The sequence below is a fragment of the Neopsephotus bourkii genome, unplaced genomic scaffold, assembly GCF_033783945.1.
Source record: "Neopsephotus bourkii isolate Nb327-2 ecotype Australia unplaced genomic scaffold, CSIRO-AGI_Nbou_v1 NB_1067, whole genome shotgun sequence".
Lineage (NCBI taxonomy): Eukaryota > Metazoa > Chordata > Aves > Psittaciformes > Psittacidae > Neopsephotus > Neopsephotus bourkii.
This window is the reverse complement of record NW_026901555.1, coordinates 1235564-1250296: the sequence shown is the minus strand read 5'-3', so window position 1 is coordinate 1250296 and position 14733 is coordinate 1235564. Positions and strand designations below refer to the sequence as shown.

General features: G+C 46.5%; 1 protein-coding gene across 6 annotated transcripts in view; it reads right to left on the bottom strand.

Annotated features, from left to right (window-relative positions):
* Positions 1-14733, bottom strand: part of AMMECR1 (AMMECR nuclear protein 1) — a 100446-nt gene that overhangs the window by 60471 nt on the left and 25242 nt on the right. For 3 of the 6 annotated variants that reach the window (XR_009726731.1, XR_009726732.1, XM_061361896.1), the window contains exon 1: positions 13998-14595. Coding sequence is in view for 3 of the 6 variants with exons in the window: in XM_061361896.1 (XP_061217880.1) it covers positions 13998-14458 (461 nt within the window). In the remaining 3 variants the exon portion in view is untranslated. Of the gene's footprint in view, positions 1-13997; positions 14596-14733 lie in introns of those variants that run through there. The other 3 variants (XM_061361897.1, XM_061361895.1, XR_009726730.1) reach the window with 2 other exon arrangements.

Here is a 14733-nt window from a genome sequence, read left to right as displayed (position 1 = left end):
CCTAGTTATTTTTAATATCAACACATTTATAATGGCAGATGGCTTTTAAAGGACTATGAAAAAGACCTTAAATCCCTTGCAAACAACAGAAAGGTCTAAGTTGTTCCTTTCTGGATTTCTCAATGCAATGCTCTGAGAGGTGCCAGGCCTCTCATGTTCGCCTCTTCAAGGCAGAGGAATTCAATAATCGTCTTATTCATGGACCAGACTCCAGGCTGCAACCCCTGTACAGCAGACCTGACAGCTCGAGGTTGGCTGGAGGTTGTCTTTCTTTCAGTAACCTACTGAAAGCTGAAGCATGGATTTACATACCTGACTGTGCTCAGGTACCGGAACCGGTACAGCACCCACCCCATCAACCGCACACAGCTCTGTGCCAGACCATACACACAAAGAGGAGATGGCATGTTCCACCTTAGCAGTTTACCTCACGGTATGAGGCCAAACTCTTCTTTGACCATCGTTTCCAGTTCTATCTCCTGAGAGGTTGCCACTCCCTCAACTGCATCCAAGCCCGAAACACAGGTAATAGTGGTCATCCTTGAGCTGATGGGGGAAACCTCAGCTGAGGTGAGGGCAAACAGGACAACCACCATTTCAAAACACTGATAACCAATAACCATTATGAGCTGTGGGAGCAATAGTCATCTACTAGTCCACTTTGCTGTGAACCGTATCAAACCCCAGCTTTACTTAAGAAGCTGTTCGCATCCCACAAGTTCAAACCCTATCAAACTGAAGTCTTCTCACATCTCAAAGTAAACGTGGAAGGCCTGGCTTCCCCTGATACCTCAGGGTGAGCCTGGCATTTTCAGTCCCCCGTTACTCCCTTTCACAGAAGCGGTGCTTCTAAACTGCCCCATTTCTTTGCTGTCATGAATGGCTGTGCAAATCAAAATCCATCTTGTTAGCTGGCCGAAGGCAAGCAGCAAAGTCTCCAGTAGCACTAGTTCAAAAACAATTACTGCCTAACAAATATGCTGTTTGCAACTGAACTGCAGCTTCCTTGGGTTTGATTCTGGCACCCCTTTTTATTAACAGCAAAGATCCTGCGTTCAGAAAAGCGATATCCCCATTTCCTGTTCAATATGAACCATTACTGAGTCATGGTTCAGCTCCAGTTCAGTGAAAACTTGTAACAGTCTGCAAATCCATCACCTCCACAGAGCTCCGGTACTGACTGATGTTTGCCTTCGCTCCTCTCTACCTTGACCAAGACATAAATCTGACTCCAGGCAAAAGCAGGGTGGAAAGAGCAGTAAGGTTCTCTGCAAAGCCAGCCAGTTTATTAGAAAACAAACCCCACTTACTAAGTAATTCTGCTGGAGTGAGACAGGTCAGAGAGCCAACAGTTACCTCTGAACTCGCACCAAAACAAACCATCTGCTTCAAAAGAAGTTATTCCACTTTCTATCAGAAGCTGCCTCCAGAGAGTTCACCTATCAGTCTTTAGAGATATTAACCCTCATTTATCACCACTCTTCTCCAGTAATGATCTTTCCTTTAAAGACAACAAAAAAGCCCCACTGTCACAGTGTAAAAGACCTATGCCCATACTTAGGCACAGAAGCTATTAGCGACAGCACTAAACTGCTGTGTCAGAAGTATCTGTGGATCCTTGCTACCTACGAAGAGGACAACAATTTACCAATGGCTGCAAGTGTCAAACAAAGATGAATTTTTAAGCTAGAAATAAACTGTCAGTAACAGGATACAGAGAAGATCTGCTTTGTGACAACAGCCTGGTAACTGGGGATTTTCAATGGAAAAACTCATGTTTTCATTCTTGAAAACTTCGTCACCAGTTTCCTCAATTTAGAATATATTACCAGAGCAAAAGTCACTAAGGGACCAGGATTATTGCCATCCATCAGTCCCATCCACAGGGGGACCATGAGAAGGAAAAAGCCCACACTGATGCCTAAATCCCAAATCAACTCAAACTCAGAGAGAATGAGGGACCTTTAAAACTATCAAATTTAAGCTCACTACTAAAGGCAATGCACCATCTACTTCTTATCATAGAGTGATGAATATCTGTCTAAACTGTTTGGATTCTTGCTCCCACTAATCCTATTAAAGGTTACTATAAAGCCATACTGTTCCAGCAGGTAGAAACCTTATACTCTAAACCTAAAACCTATTCACTGACATTTTATATCCTTTTGTTCTTCTGGCAGTACTAGCATCTGATTTAAACTGTTAATTTCTGTACCTTTTCTATTTTTACTGGTAACTCCTCTTTGAAATAGTCACCTGCCCTTTACATATCTATAGCATAACAAAGGATAAGAAACAGATGGCAGTCAATACTGGTAAAACCACTAAGGAGAGAAACAAACTCCTTAGAGAATCAGATTTTATTTACTCCTTAAGTACATGAAGCTGCCCTATAAAATATCAATTTTCATCCCATTCCTAACAGTTTAGCCCCTAACGTACTGCACTCATGCCTGTCCAGCATTCTGATCCTCCTCCCAACATTGTCTCATTCAAATGTCATTAAAATCTACCCACTGCTGGTGGGGTGGGGTGGGTGGGGTGTCAGGCAGAATTACTGATAAAAGACATCACTTCTGGCTCAAGCCATCCCAAACTGCAAGTTGCTGAGGACTAGAAAAATATACAGGGAAGTATCACTATACGGTCACTGCTTGTACCTTCCCTGCCACCCACCTTCTCTTTCTGCTCATCTCCATTTCTCAACACCCAGTAAAACAAGGAATCTGGCTCTAAGAGGGCAGCAAATAGGTGACCATACACCCTCCTCCAGTTCTGAAGTGTTCATACAAGAACAGTGTTCATGTAACCAGGACAAACAGGGTGTCTAGAGCAGAAACAATTATACAATGTGATTTTGGAAGGTCTTGTCTTTGACTTGTGCTAGCAGACTTAAAGCTGTCTACACTATTTCCAGAGAAAGGATTCAGTGAACAGTAGCCTAGAAATACAAAGGAGGATACTGTAACTAAGAGCACCCAAATAGAGAAAACTATTCCCTCCACTAAAATAAATTCATTGAAAATTGTGAGTTATTTGAGAAGCCACAACAGCCCTTGAAGGATTCGAGCTAACATGAACACAACCATGATTCATTTCAGATATAATGGATAACAGTTAAAAAAATAAGTGTATGCTTCCAAGTTGCCAATTTAGGCAAAAACACCCTGAGCCGAGTCTGGAGAGCTTCCAGTCAAGGGAAAGAACAATCACAACAATAGCCAAGTTCTCTCGCTACTAACTTAAAGTGGGTTGAGGCACCTTGTTTTTTTGATTAAGAACAGAAGGTAGAGAGATTGAGGGTCTCATTCAGGTTTGTCCACAATCACCACACAGTCAGGAACAAAAGGCAAGTCTTCCAAACCCCACTGCAGTCATTTATCCATCAAGTCACACTTGCCTCCTCTAAATAACTTGCATACAGCGAAGTTGGACAGAACCTGCAAAACCATAGAAACACACTGAGGTCCAATGGCCAATCAATGCTTGTATGGAAGATTTTCTTTGTAGACTACCCAATCACTTAAAAACAAAGGGAGGCCTTATCTGTGGAACCACATGAAGACTGCTGATCTCTCTGCAATGGCCTCTTCCATGAAATTTCTGGCATCTCCAAACACGCAACCTTTAGTATCAAGAGGTCAGACACCACTCTGGACTGCTCTAGTTTTCTCCTCCAGAGCTACTTCCATTAAACATTCAACAGAAAATGACAGCCAAGATAGTATGCTTATGTTGCCAGCTTTAGGACGAATGTCTGTGAGCCACACATTTACATGACTACTGCTCAGAGGAAGAGTAAATATCTCACATCTCCAATTTGCAGCATATGGACTTTGAAGACGAGACCATATTTAAGCACATCTCAATGGCTTAGCACTTTTCCCTGAGGAAAAAAAAAAAAGAAACCCAACAACCAAGAACATTTTTTTAACCAGACAAAATCTCAGTGACTACTTCAGAAACACTCAGACCTACAGCCCCAAACTCCCATTTATGAGCTCCGACAGCCTCCAACAGGCTGCAAAAACTTACAGAAACCATACAAGGAGCCATTCAGGAACAGCCCACTCATACAGCAGGGACAAAAGTTTCTTATCTCCAATCACTTAACATAAAACACACTGTAGCAGCAGAGTGCTCATCCCTTCTTCTGTCCTCATCTATCCTGCCTCATGTAACTATTTCAGCTTATGACAAGACAGACTCGACTGCTGCTGAGCACCTCTGACACATTTAAAGAGGAAGAAGGCACGCTTAAGTTAGAAGAATGGTACAGAGTAGTGGGCAGTTTGAGGAGGTTATTCCAAGCCACTCACATTAGATATGTAAAAGAACTTAACACCTTGAAACCCTCCAAAATGAAAAAGGAATTAAGAAAGCTGGCACCAAATAACCTGAACTCCACATTCGTCTAACGCAGGCTTTGTATGCTTCCAAAAAGAGGCACTACTGGGAGCTACTTTTCACAGTGGCTTACATTTCTGTGTCAGAAAGCCCAAGCTGTCTGAGCACTGCAAACTGCAGTAATTCACCCTGTATTCTATTTATCCTTCTTTCTAACCCTTTGGTTTTAAGGCTTGGTTTTATCCAGCATTCCTTCCAAATTAACAGCACCAGTCTTTACCTTCTTTCAACTTTTATTCCCAGCACTTCACAGATACTATGGCAGCATGGGATTTTGCCACCTGCCTCTTCACTGTTTACTTTCCAGTTCCAGTTGAACTGAACCAGAGCCAGAATTACGCTCCTTTTTCTTAAGAGTGTATCTAATCACTAGATTTTCACATTCTATCACCATGTTAATAGAGATTAGTTTTAATATTCCTTTTCCATTTGGCTCTTCAAAGCTTGGATAACCACTTGCACAACACTGTGCCAAAAGAACCTGCCTTCTATCACTTGGCTTGCAGTTTTTCATCTGGGCCAGCAGCTTGCTGAAGTTCTTCTCATGTGTAAAGGATACATCATTTGCAATTACTCACCTCCCTTCAGGCACTGCAGCAGCCTTTGAAGAGGGCTTCTTTCCCCAGTGCTCCTTTTTCAACCATCTCCTCAGCCTCCAATACTCTCTCTGCAGAAAGATTACTCAGAGGAAGGCCGGTGCAACACTCCTGACTGGCATTCACTGCCTCCTCCATGTGGCAGTCAAAGTACTGAGGACCAGAAATGAGGTTTTTTAGTCCTTATAAAGCTTACAAGGAAACTCTACCTACACATCACCTTCCCCAGAAGTCAGTCTTTTAGCACCTTTACTTACACAGGAAAGAACTGCCTTGCAACTCTTTACTCACTGGCAGCTGAACTTATCCTTGTGCTCACTTACTGGGTAAGAATAATGGTGTGCACCCAATCCTTACATTCTTACAGTCACCTCAAAAAGGGGCTGGAAGCCACCACATTTACTTATTTGACCCACATGGCTGCCCATCAGTGAATAACTGCACTCTTTTTTCCCACCTTTCCCAATACACCCAAGACTCATGAACTCTGGAGCTTCACTGTTGTGGTTTAAGCCCAGTCCGTAACTCAGAACCACAGGACATTGATCCACACAATTCGTATCTCTGTGCAAAATGCCACATGGAAAACAAGGAAAGTGATTTAACTCTCTGGAAAGGATGAAGCAAAAATAATTCTGATGCTGATTAGAAGAGGATTATGGCAAGGATCCTTCCCTCCTTTCTCTTCTGTTTCAAACATAGACTCAAGTGCCACCCAGTAAAGCAGGCAGTGTTGCAGGTGCTGGAACCCATCATGTGCCAGCCAAGCCTGGAAAGGACACATCTTTGCTGGCAAAGGGCAAAGGATAAATTACAGGATACATACGTATATGGCTCATATATTACAAACGCCACAGCCACAGGCAGGACCTTGCCAAAAATGCCACAGAGTTCAAGCTAATGGGAAGAAGAGCATAAAATAAAGATTTTCTATGGCATTAAGGATTATGAGCCTGTAACAGGCACGAGTGCTCTGGGAAGACATATAGATCTCTGTATGGCTGCTGTCCCAGTGACCTTGCCACTGAGCAGAGCGGAGCTGCTCTGCATCCCATAAGATGTCATTCCCACGAAATGAGCACTTTAAAACACTGGCTGCAAGTACTGCTGCAAAGCAATATCCACGTACTCACAAGAAGCCCTACCTTCCAGGAAGCCATCAAAGCCCAGCCAGATCACCCAAAGTTAAAGCATATCCTATAAGGCACAGACACTTCTGTGTTATAACACCACAGCAAAGTAAGTGCAGTTAGGGGAACAGCAGGAGTGAAGAGAGGCGGCAAATCCAACTACCTAGTCAAACAAATGCTTATGGCCAATGGAGCTGGGGGGTATCACACTTAGCAAATGAAGCCCTTTACACTGATCCCTTTTGCCAAGACCTCGGCTATTAAAATGAAGGGCTTTTTAACAGGTCATACAAGTAGCCTAGGAAAGATGCCTACTGTAGTTTACACAGCTGGACTGGAAACAGCACAGCTTTTGGTCAGTCAGCATATACCACAGCACTAACAGTAAGGAAATTGAGATACTGCATCAATCCAAGCTCAAATTATTACCTGTGTGCTATCTGAATGCAGCACTAGGACCCACTCAACAGCCACCTTCCATTTACAGCTATTGCACTCCCTACCATGCTTTGTTATCACAGACATGGTTTTGAGCATGTGTGAATTAACTGCAGCAGAGCTGCCTCGTCTGGTTATTTAAATGCAAAGTTTGCAATGCTAAACCCAGTACCAATATAATACCCCAGTAGGTAGGAGCATAAACATCATAAAAAGGTCAAGCATTTTCGTAATGCTTTGCTAATGAGGGTCAGGGCCTGACTGGACTTGTTTTGGCCTCCAGCCTAGCAACAGTTTCTGTATTGGCCAAACTCTGACGAGTCTGCTATTATTTCTAGATCATTTGCATCTCTCCTGCCTTCCACAGAGACTTATCACAGAAACCACCAGTCAAACAGCTGCTGTGTTAGCACACTGGCATGTCTGCTTCTGAAGGCAATCATTTGATGCTATGGAAAACCTGCAGTTAGCTACAAACAAGTAGTTAAGGTGAAGATAGCCTGGCATACTGAGCTTGCTCCATTCATTATGGCATGAGGCTTGGGAGAAATAAACTATGGACTAAATATATTTCATTCATTGACTGGTCACAGCCTGGATCTGTAAACTGAGCAAGCCAGTCTTCCAAGCTTTTACTTCCTGGTTATCACTTAATTGTCAACAACAGCAACTATGCCCTCTCTATCTGGAGCTGAGCAGTTAACAGATGTTTAGGGCTTTATAACAGAACTGCCTGTACTTTTAGACAAAATCTACTCATTTCTTAACAAACATGACAAAAAAAAAATTGCCAACGTTAGATTTCTCTTGGTTTAGTATTCAATATTAGATAACATTACAATTATAACAGTGTCGTAAGAAACACCACATTTAACTCGCAGCTACACATGAAGCAAGCCAAATCCGGCCCAGGATCTTCCTTGCAGGCAGACAGGTTACACAAGGCCATGTAACTTTAACAGCAATGTCAATTTCAATTTGCAAAATCCATGGAAATCTTTATCAGGAAGTTATCCTCAGTACAAGACAGAGTAAAAGAAAACATGATGAAAGACAGGAATGTAACTAAACCAACAAGAGGCAATAAAAATGAATGACCAGACTGATGGATGGCACAGGTGGCTCCTCACCTCTCCTCACCCCATCGTGAGAACAATTAACTGCTGGAACATGAGTACTGAAGTGAATCAGAGCATTTATTGTGACTTTATGGTGAGTGCTTTTAGCTGAAGAAGGAAAGCGAGGGTCCATCCTTAATACCGTCTGTGATGCCATCTCCTGTGCTAACAGAAACAACCTCATTTGAACATAAGAACATCTCACTAGAATGAGCTTATGAAGGAAAAAAGCTTCAAATCATAGCAACCCTCATCTGGAGATTATCACAGCAATATTTTCTCCATTCACCAACCATACCATACTGTCAAAGGAAAGTTCTTTCTGAAGCCATGCAGCTCTATCCCTTTTCCTCCTCCACTGTGCCAAGATGCATTCACCAGTCCTGCTGTCAGAGAGGCTGGGAACTCCCTGCTGAGCGCTGCCAGCACCAGCCGAAATACACATCTTCTACTGCACTGGATTCTACAGGAAGTCTACTGCGGAATGCCACTCAGAGAACCACCACTTAATATTCCAACATTTAATACCCAGGAGTAAAGACTGTGCTAAGTCAGAATATCGAAGCTTATGCAAAACCACACAACACACATATAGAAACCAGAATGAAGTCAGGCAGACACACAGACATGAGAAAACATTTCCCTGTGTGCCTATTTGTTGCTGTGGTTTTTGTTCTGTAACTGGTGCTGATCTTTAGCCATGACCAAGCAATCATTAGAGCTGTTGTGTAATGGCAGTGTGACAATAAATACAAATTATTGCAGTCTGCCACACAACAGTGCAAGTCTCCACCGCCACACAAGCAAGCCCTTCTGACAGCAAGAACAGCCATGTCAACAGGTACAGCTGAACACTGAGTGGGGACTGTGGAGGAAGAACGTTGGGGGTTTAAGACAGTAATATGAAATTCACTCCTTGGTAAGCTTTCAGGCAGCATTCCACAAAAACGCTCGCAAAGAACGGCACACCAAGGCAAGTGAGGAGTCAAGCACAAGGCTCCAACTTCAAATACAGCAATAAGCTGTAGAGACTAAAACAGAAAGTCAGGCTGCAGCCAAAAAAACAAGAAATTGAGAAAAGCATGTAAGCCTATCAACTTGCAAGCCATAACATTTGTATTTACATGTATGTGTAAGCATATGTACACACCTACAGACAAGCCTAATTCTTAAATGCCTTAAAACAAAGCATCAGACAGTAACGTAACATTTTGGGGGGGAAAAGGCCAGCTTTGGGACTGTACAGGAAGATTTATAACTATTTTAATCTAAATTACTGCCAAATCGTATCTACTAGTGCCAACATAGTTTCAAGGCATGGTAACTAAGGCATACAATTGGATGGCCAATAACAAACCACTTCTCCACTACAGGGTGAAGTTACACTCATGCTGAGCAGGATAACAACTTTCTTCGAGAGTGTGAAATGAATGGGCACAAGGTTAGATAACTCCACATTTCCAAACTGTATCGAATTTAAATGCCTCCAACCTTCACTAGTGGGTGTGTAGTAATGCCACCCCAGACCCTTCTAGAACAGGCAAACTGACAGACTTTAGACCTGAAAACACAATGAAATACAAAGGTCAGGCATATCAACACCAGAGCGTATCTGTATCTCTGTCCTGCAGCCAAATGGAAATACTGCTGCAAAATCCTATGAGTCATCAATGAAGAAAGGAGCTGATGGATTTCTAAGCTAAGACTTTAGGTCAAGGCTGGATATAACCTAGCAAGTGTTTTAATCCAGAGGCCTGCAATCACATAAGACAGACACGCTTCCTGTTGCAAAGTACATGGCTGCCAACAACACCTCTAGGGCTGGAGCCTCCAGGGCTGGCAGCCTGCACAGGCACAACAGGTCTGATGCTTCCCTAAAGCACCAGGTCCACCACAGGCACACAGATGAGCTAGACCATTCAATGCCTCTGGCACAGTCCACCTGCCCTGCCAGATGAGGAGGATATGAGCAAGCCACCATCTAGGCATTTGATGCAAGGTATCTGTGGTAAACATCTTTCCCAAGAGCTCCTCAGCCAGATGTGAAGCAAGGCACAAATCACACCAGCCGTTCCAGCTGCAAAATCTTCTTCTTGGTTACCATGTACCAGGTTAGAGGAGCAGAAGAGGCAATTCCCACAACAAATTGTGTCAAGTATGGGTGATGACCAATAAAATAATACTGCTTGCTAGCAGGCAACCTTCAGGAAGGGACTGTAAGAAGCAAACAACAGACAAATGAGTTAACCTGCTGGACTGCCCTACAAACATGTCAACATTAAGCTGGCAGGCCTGAGGCAGACACTGCGCAGGATTAACAACTCAGAAGGGTGATTTCTGTGTGTCAAGGGAAGTCTTTACAGTGAACAGAGATGTGAGAAAAAAAGTCCTCCTCACCCACAAAGCACAGCTTCAGCTGCACTCTTCGATCCTTACCCTTCCCATCCTCTCACAACCTTCTTGCACATGCTTGCACTTCCAGTCAAAACACTTTCCTACTAGAAGAAAAACAGCAGTGAGCAACATGAACCTTGAGTCTTTTCACACTGGTGGGCTGTACTTTCCCACTTCCACAATGGAAGGCAGGACATGGTACTGTTTCCAGCAATCACGGAGGCACAAAGGTGTGTTGCACAAGACCATAACAGAAAAGAACTAAAGGGATACGAGTTATTTGTCAGAAAGGTAAGAAACACAGGAAGAAAAGCTGCTCAGTTTTCCTTCTCCCTAGATGAGTGGGGTAAAATGTTTTCACAACTCTTCCTGCATCCCCTTACAATTTATTCCTATTGCCATCTCTAAAAAAAAGCTGCTTTTCACCAACTGCAGTGTTCCATAACTTTACTCATCAAGCTGTGTTTCAAGAGCAGTGTCCAAATGACACTTTCTATAAAGACAATTTTTGTCTGGAGCAGCAATTTTCAAACTCTGAATCAGCATCCACACCTCCAGGGTCATTTTTACATTCCTTCCACACCTATAGTTTGAGAACCACCACAATGGTAGAAGCAAGGGGAAAATGCCAGCTCTGCAGAACACACCCTGTGAAGAATGGAAGGGGTGGCTTGGAGAACAAAGCGAAGTCAAGTGAAGTTACACGTAGAAAAAAGCTCTTCAGTGAAGACAGTGACAGAACATAATGTTGGCAGATCAGTGGAAGCCCATGGCTGGAAGGATTTGCTGAGCCTATTCCCACCAAGACACTGCTGGGCAGGTTCAGTATCTTCCACCTAATTTCTTTTGACTCCTTGAGTCACTCTCCCCAACCCAACAGCTCCCCAGCAATACCCTCACCCAGCGTCCCATATGCTGTGCTTTAGGAACTACAGTCAGGGATATGAAAAGCCAGCTATTTCATCCATGTATGGGCTGTGCTAGAGTCCAAAACCCACACCCTTTCAAAACAGGCATTTCCTCCCATTCCTAGTAACTGCTCCAAAATTCCATCCCTGTGAGCCCTGCCACGGTCCTCATATCAGCATCAAAAAGTTACCAAACTCCAAGGTGTTACAACCGGGTTTTGTTCAAAAGTCAACACATCAGAACCCCCTGTCCAAGTGATTCAGCCACCTGCCTGTCTTTGATCATGCTCAGCTTCATTGTTCAAGGGCCTGCAAGGAACATGAGTCACGCCTGTGTAAGGATACCTGCTTCCAGGCCTTTCATCCTCCCTGTAATTAATGTAATTTAAAAAACCATTTCTAGAATTCACATCCAAACTCTTATTTTAGACTACTACTCCTGGAGCAGGGATTTTGGCCTATGGACAAAACCTCCAAAAGCATTCCAGGCAGAAAACTGCTACATACATTCATTGGAAAATGTCAGTTCTCATTCGGGTTTCCTTGCTGTACAGGATGAAGCTCAGCTTCAAAGACAACATCACATCTTTGTGAGCTGGTTATCGATAAGACTGCCTGTGAATCTTTCGAATGCTGCAAGTCCTGCTGCCTCTGAGCAGCGCGATTCTCTCACCAACCAACCAACCTCGAGTTTTACATGCAATACTGAGCAACTTCTTCAAAGTTGCTTCCCCAACTGCACAAACATAATCAGCTCACAAGGCTGCTGAAAGCAGCAGTTCTGCCATCTGTCTGCCTATTCCCACCGCACACTTGTGCGGGCACAAGTATTTGTGAAGCCATGTAACGATCCAGAGGGAAGGAGAAAACTAACCAGGGGGAAAAAATAAAACCATGATTAGCTCATTTCTCAATCTGTACAACTGTGCATGCTGCACGAGCATGGCAATAAGCAGAAATATCACTGATTTTATTAATGGTGGTGCCATTTTCAGCAGGCCATTGACACAGCAACTAAATCCAAGGAACACTTCAGCACACGTGTGAATTTTAGAAAAGTAGAAATAATTGTACTTGATTCGCTATTGTGCTCTTGTCAAAGTAAGAAGTGGAAGGAGAAAGGTGAGCAATCTACTGGTTACTGAGAGGAATCAAAGTTCTTACTGGAAAACATTTCAGTGGTGAGATCTTCACCTGTCTCAGTTTCCTCCACTTACAAAACACAGAAGGTAGCACTAAAGCGTTCAACAAAACATTCTGCAGTACAATAAAAAGGCATAATAACAACAAGGTGATACTGCAACAGAGAATTCAACTCTCTTACAGCAATGAAAGGGTGAAATGGTACAAAGCTGATGCTGTCACCTATAGCTCTGGGATTAAGAACACATACAGGACAACGCAAAGCAAAATGGCTACTCGGAGCAGCAGCTCCTGAGCAACTGGTATCTACAAAAGGACAGGGATCTGCAAAAGGCCTGGGGAAGGAAACTCACAGTGGAGCCGCCCTGCCCTCCTTTCATTATTGGTACTCAGATGGAATCACACGGGAGTTATGAAGAACATACAGGGAAGACTTGATGGAGTGGCAGGTTAAAGTAGGAATCCACAGAGCCGGGTTGTCATGACAGCAGCTGAAAGTATGCAAGAGATGTATAGATCCTGGGTGTTAGAACAGCACGGACTCCAAATAAGATCTTTAATACATTACATTATTTTAAACACTAAGAAGCATACACCACATGTCACTAATGAAACACAGGCTGCATGATAACCATTTGCATTGGTGCATGAGGGAGGAGGACATACACAAACTAACTTGTCTTCATGAAGCACGGGTTCTCCCATATTTAACAGTGATGCTGTACGTAAGAGCAAACAGGTGAGATGCACTCTCGTGGACCAACACACTCGAGTCTTAACTGAAGCTTGGAAACTCACCACATGAGCTCCATCCCATTTAAAAGCAAAGTAAAAGAGCAGAAACTCAATTTCAACAACCTCTTACATTAACTGTACATTCAAACAGCCTTGGAGCATGCAGCAACTCGGTAACTCATCCCAACTGAGAGGAAGTAACTTCCTGTCAGAGAGAAGTTACTCCCTGTAGTGTCTGAGATCTCATGTGCAGCAGCACCCCCGGATCCCCGGGGCAGGCAGGCTGCAGGTGCTGACATGATGGACAACACTGTCCTGGCGGGTCACTTCCAAAGGCGGAAGGACGGGGTTCAAGACGAACACCAAACGAGAGTGGCCAGGGACAGGAACGCAGCAAGCCCTTGGAGGACACTCTTGCAAGGAGGTGAAGGAGGATGGCAGTAACAGGTGTTTATGTGATCTGCTCCAAACTCTGGGAATTTGACGTGGGGGATTACTCAGGGATGTCTAACGCTGTGCGATCTACACGGCTGTCACAAGGCAAGGACCCCGCACAGTCTGAGACCAAAGTAGCGTTACGAGTGCCTGGCACGGGGAACGTACTGGTACACACCAGCGCTCGCAAACACGGCAGGTCTCCCGCACTGGGTACTCCCCATCCAGCACTGGGGAGGCAGAGGCCCGCACTCACTCGAGCATACGGGCAGAGGACCGCTACTGAAAGGAGTACGGACGGGAGAGGGCACTGACCGCGGGGCGCTGCGGGGAGCTCCCGCGGCCGGAGGTCGCCTCGAAGCCAGGGGAGCACAGATCCGGCACCGCACAAAGGCGGGCGGCTCGGAGCGGGGCGCTGAGGGGCTGGCACTGCCCGGCACGGCCGGAGGGGCCGGGGAACAGCGGGTCCCCGCGGGGGGCCCGGCAGGGGTTAACGGCGCGCCCGGCCCTCGGGGGAGCGCCGCCGGGCGCGGGAGGGCAGCGAGGCCCCCGCGGAGAACGGCCGGCGCCCGCTCGGCCACGGGGCGGGGGCGCCCGCGGGCCAGGCGAGGACAGGGGCCGGGCGGGCGCGCACGAGGCGCCCACGAGGGAGGGCGGGCGGTCGGCGGCGGGCCGGGGCACGGCGATACTCACTAGGGGTCGTTGGTGAAGCGGGGGCTCCGCGGGGGCTGGTAGCCGTACAGGTGACAGTAGAGCACATCGAAGCAGAAGCAGCACATCTCGGCCGACACCACCATCTTCCTGCAGCCGGGCCCGCCGGAGCCGGCGCCGGGGGAGGCGAGCAGCGAGGAGGCCGGCGGGGACAGGCCGGCGGGGCCCCCGCCGCAGCTGGGCGGCAGCGGCGGGGAAAGGGCGCAGCCGGCGGCGCCCCCCGCCAGCCCCCCGAGGCCGTTGAGACGGGGACCCCCTGGCGGGGGCAACGCCCCCGGCTCGCCCCCCGCCGCCGCCGCCCCTCCGCAGTGGGAGCCGCTGCCGCCGCCTCCCGGGCCGGCCGAGCCCGAGGGAGGGGAACTGGAGAGTTTCTGCTTCTTCACCCCGCAGCAACCCGCCGCCATCTTGGAGCCGTCTCCCCCCACGCAGCGCTTCCGACCCATGGCGGGGGGGCCGGCCGACCGGCCGGGGGACGTGCGGCGGCCCGCTCCGCCTCCTGCCGGGCCCGCTCCGCCTGCAACGGGGAGGGGGCGGGAAAGGGGGAAGAATGAATGAGGAGCAGAAGGGAAAGGAAGATGGGAGGGGGGAAGAGACAGAGAGAGCTGCGTTAGAGCGACCTGGTGAGTGGCCCCGGCCGGCGGGCCCGGGGCGGAGGGGAGCGCGGCCCGCAGGTGTGGCGGCCGGCCGGCCTTTCCCCTCCCCTCCACACACCGAGCCA